Raw genomic sequence first — 3,293 nt, 5'->3', positions numbered from 1 at the left:
AAGACATCTTTCACTTGCATCTTTGTCTCCATCTCCACAAAAAATATACTTTCAATCCATAAAGAAAGATGAAACACACGCATAAATTCCATCACAATATTAAGTGTTACATGCGTTGGCAAATCGAACCGCCTTTAGACCGCTGACTCACTGACAATGCCATGTAACTTCAAAGGTAATAGATCAAACCACATGACTCATCTATGAAACCTCCCACCGCTAAGAAACTACACAGACATCATACGCTTGCTAACTCGGAAAACGAAGCATAAGCTTGCGGCCGATGGATCGATGAGCACAAGGCGAACTGGACTGGACGAGAGAGACGCAAGCTCAGGTGCGTGCGTCCATGGCCAGAATGGTGCTCAAGTTCATGGGGTTCATGTACTCGTTGGATCCCGTCATGAACTGGCCCACGATGATCCGGTTGGCTTTCTCGGTAGGATGGTATGCATCCCAAAACGCATAGATGTTCCTGTTGGGGCAGAGATTCGAGAGAACCGTGCACAGACCCAGTCCGTTGTAAGGTCCTTGACCGCAGCATGCCACCTTCGATGTGACGAAGCCTGCCAAATCAAACACATGCATGATCAGTACTACAGCTTGAGTGTTGTTGGTCTTCAGATGATGAACACCGCACTAGACTTGGCTTTTCTCTTTGATTACCATATGCTGCGGGGTCGGATATGAAGTCCATGTGCATCTTGTAGGCATTGACGGCAACGAAGACGTCGTCGCCATATTGGCTGTTGAGTTCGCTCATGAGCTGCACCAGCTGGGGGTTGTACAGGTCTGGGACGCGTTGCATCTCCGGGTCACATGCGCCCGACCTGCTCCTCGTCGCTAGTATAGCAGGCACGCAACCCAGTGGCCCGATTCCGGTGACCAGGAATCGTCGGCAACCCAGATCGTAGAGCTTCTGCATTGTCACAACGACAGAAACTTAGAGGGAGGGAGGAAGGGAGAGAGCGAAAGGTTGCATACATACCATGAGGATCTTCTTGTACTCCGAGATGAGATAACGGATGTAATCAGGCAGGGAGAACTCTCGAGATCTGACAGAGTAAGGCACGAGGTAATAGTTGTTGACGAAGTCATTTCCTCCCAGTGTTATCAGAACCAGTCCCTCGTTGACGAGCTTCTTCGTCCGTTCCGCACCGATCAAGGAGCTTAGCCTCCCCTGGTACTGCTCGAAGTAATGCAGCTGCTTGTTGATCCTAATTATGTTGGCCTGCAAACACATACACACACGCACACACACGAGCGCGCACATCAGTGACCACTGAAGTGGATCCCTCCTCGTCGACTGCGAGACGAGACTCACAAACTGGAAGCCGGTGTCGTTGAGAATCCCGATCCCTGCCGACGCGAAATTTGCACCCACCAGAAGCTTCTCTCCGTCGAGCTGAGGGCTCAAGTATGGCAACGTGGGTTCAGCTCCGAGGTATTCACCTGATGAGACACACCGGAGAAATTATAGAGAGATGAGAGGACCGAGTTTTGGATGTGCATGCACTCGGGATGAGTGTGAGCATGGAGAAGACGACTTAACTGACAATGTCGGGGACATTCTTCGCGTTAGAGAATCGGCCTGTAGCACGGTGAGATGGGGTGTCGATGCCGTACGGAGGTTCATCGGCTCGTGCTGTGGTTGCCAAGTAGTTGTTGTTGCCATTGTCGACCAGGGAGTCCCCAAACACAAAGAAAGCACGAGTTGCCAAGGACGACGATGGCAGTGTCCCTGCTGCAACTAGGCTGAGGAGGAGGGCGAAGAGAAGACCTCGGGGCTCGGCCATGGTCGTGGAGGACTGATGTGCGAAGTTGAGGCTGAAGAGCACGGGGGGTGGATGGCTTTATATAGGATGAGCCAAGGGCTCGTTTCACCTTCCCCTGCCAACTAGTAAAGGTCATGGAGGAGGACGACAGGGACCGCCGTGGCCCTGAAAGCCTAAATTGATTCACTCCATCTACTCCTTCGAGTGTTTGGTAGACGCTTTTACTGCTGCACCTTCCGCTCTACAACGTATACATACACATAGTTTGGTATTTGATGATCAATTCATGTGAGATCGGTGGCAGCATATCTATTGATGATGAGAATGACACTCGATAGTCTAATCCACATTCAAATTAAGCATCAACATCAGGGGTCATGGGGATCATACAGTGACGTCTAATATGCTCTAGCTTGAATTGTCTCATGGCAGATTGACTGACTCTCTCTTGTGAACTTAGCGACAGCGTCCCGTATTGATGATGAGAATGACGTTTAAGATCGTATTCCACGTGCAAACTACGTTCGGTTGTTGCCATCCGAATCCTATCCATATTGATGTTATCACTTTGGACTCAAACCAAAGTTCTAAGTGGATTCTGAAATATATATATATATAACATTACTGATGGATTAGTAATTACATAAAGAAATATTTTATTTATTGATGATATTATTTTAACTGATGAGAACTTAATAAATTTGATTCGAAACTTGAGTTACAGAAATAAACCTCCAAAACTAAAAAATTATAGTTATAATATAATTATAGTTAAAATATATCTAAATAAAAGTAAGATTATATATATAATATATATGTTTTTAAAAAATAAGAGAAAAAAACTAACTAAAAAAAAATAGTTAAGATTGATGGACAAAAAAGTTGGTAGAATTTATTTAATAAATTTCAATATTTTTGTAAGTTGATGATTTCTTTTAGTAATTTATAGTATGCCCAACGTTTATACGTGTCCATCAAGTGTGTAACCTTGTTTCAGCAAAAAAAGTTTGGTGGGTCAATAAGGTCAACTCCTAATTTGGCTAAGATTATAGGATTAAAACTATAGCTGTCTTTTGCAGGAAAATAAAATGTAGCAGTTCATACTGAAATTAAACTCGGGAGAATAAACTCTAAATTGCATCGGTAGATAGATGATTTAAGGGAAAAATTTTCTGGAATTTTGCGGGTCATATATTAAGGGCATGGATAAGCATTCGCTTACTTCCACTTCTCTTGTTCAATTACTACTCAAAGATAGATTTTTGTGAGTAGTAGCATAGTCGCTATGGGGTATATATATATATATATATATATATATATATATATATATATATATATATATATATATATATAAGCATGTCATAGTGCATGATATATAAAAATAAAGCATGATTCTCAATAACATATCTCTCTGTTGGAGTTGTCTCCCTCTCTCTCTCTCTCTCTCTCTCTCTCTCTCTCTCTCTCTCTCTCTACATTTTTCTCTGTTCTCTCTCTTTTGTTCTGTCTCTTGGAGGG

The 3,293-nt window shown here is 43.5% G+C and overlaps 1 protein-coding gene across 1 annotated transcript; it reads right to left on the bottom strand.

Annotated features, from left to right (window-relative positions):
• Positions 1–202: 202 nt before the first annotated feature.
• LOC135675017 (GDSL esterase/lipase At5g33370-like) lies at positions 203–1,812 on the bottom strand. The gene is made up of 5 exons (XM_065185280.1): positions 1,553–1,812; positions 1,325–1,452; positions 989–1,231; positions 667–919; positions 203–566 (listed from the first exon to the last, which is right to left on the bottom strand). Exons 1-5 carry the CDS (start codon positions 1,794–1,796, stop codon positions 334–336), a joined length of 1,101 nt encoding a protein of 366 aa, XP_065041352.1. The 5' UTR covers positions 1,797–1,812; the 3' UTR covers positions 203–333.
• Between the last annotated feature and the right edge of the window lie 1,481 nt (positions 1,813–3,293).

This window comes from Musa acuminata, chromosome BXJ1-5, assembly GCF_036884655.1.
Source record: "Musa acuminata AAA Group cultivar baxijiao chromosome BXJ1-5, Cavendish_Baxijiao_AAA, whole genome shotgun sequence".
Lineage (NCBI taxonomy): Eukaryota > Viridiplantae > Streptophyta > Magnoliopsida > Zingiberales > Musaceae > Musa > Musa acuminata.
This window is presented reverse-complemented; position numbering and strand designations above follow the sequence as displayed.

Bases quoted from the DNA above. Each gene is read 5' to 3' on its own strand.
- LOC135675017 (XM_065185280.1), bottom strand. From the start codon at position 1,796: ATGGCCGAGCCCCGAGGTCTTCTCTTCGCCCTCCTCCTCAGCCTAGTT. The intron at 920-988 runs GTATGTATGCAA...GTGACAATGCAG, and splicing joins AGTACAAGAAGATCCTCATG to AAGCTCTACGATCTGGGTTG. The intron at 567-666 runs GTAATCAAAGAG...TTGATTTGGCAG, and splicing joins ATCCGACCCCGCAGCATATG to GCTTCGTCACATCGAAGGTG.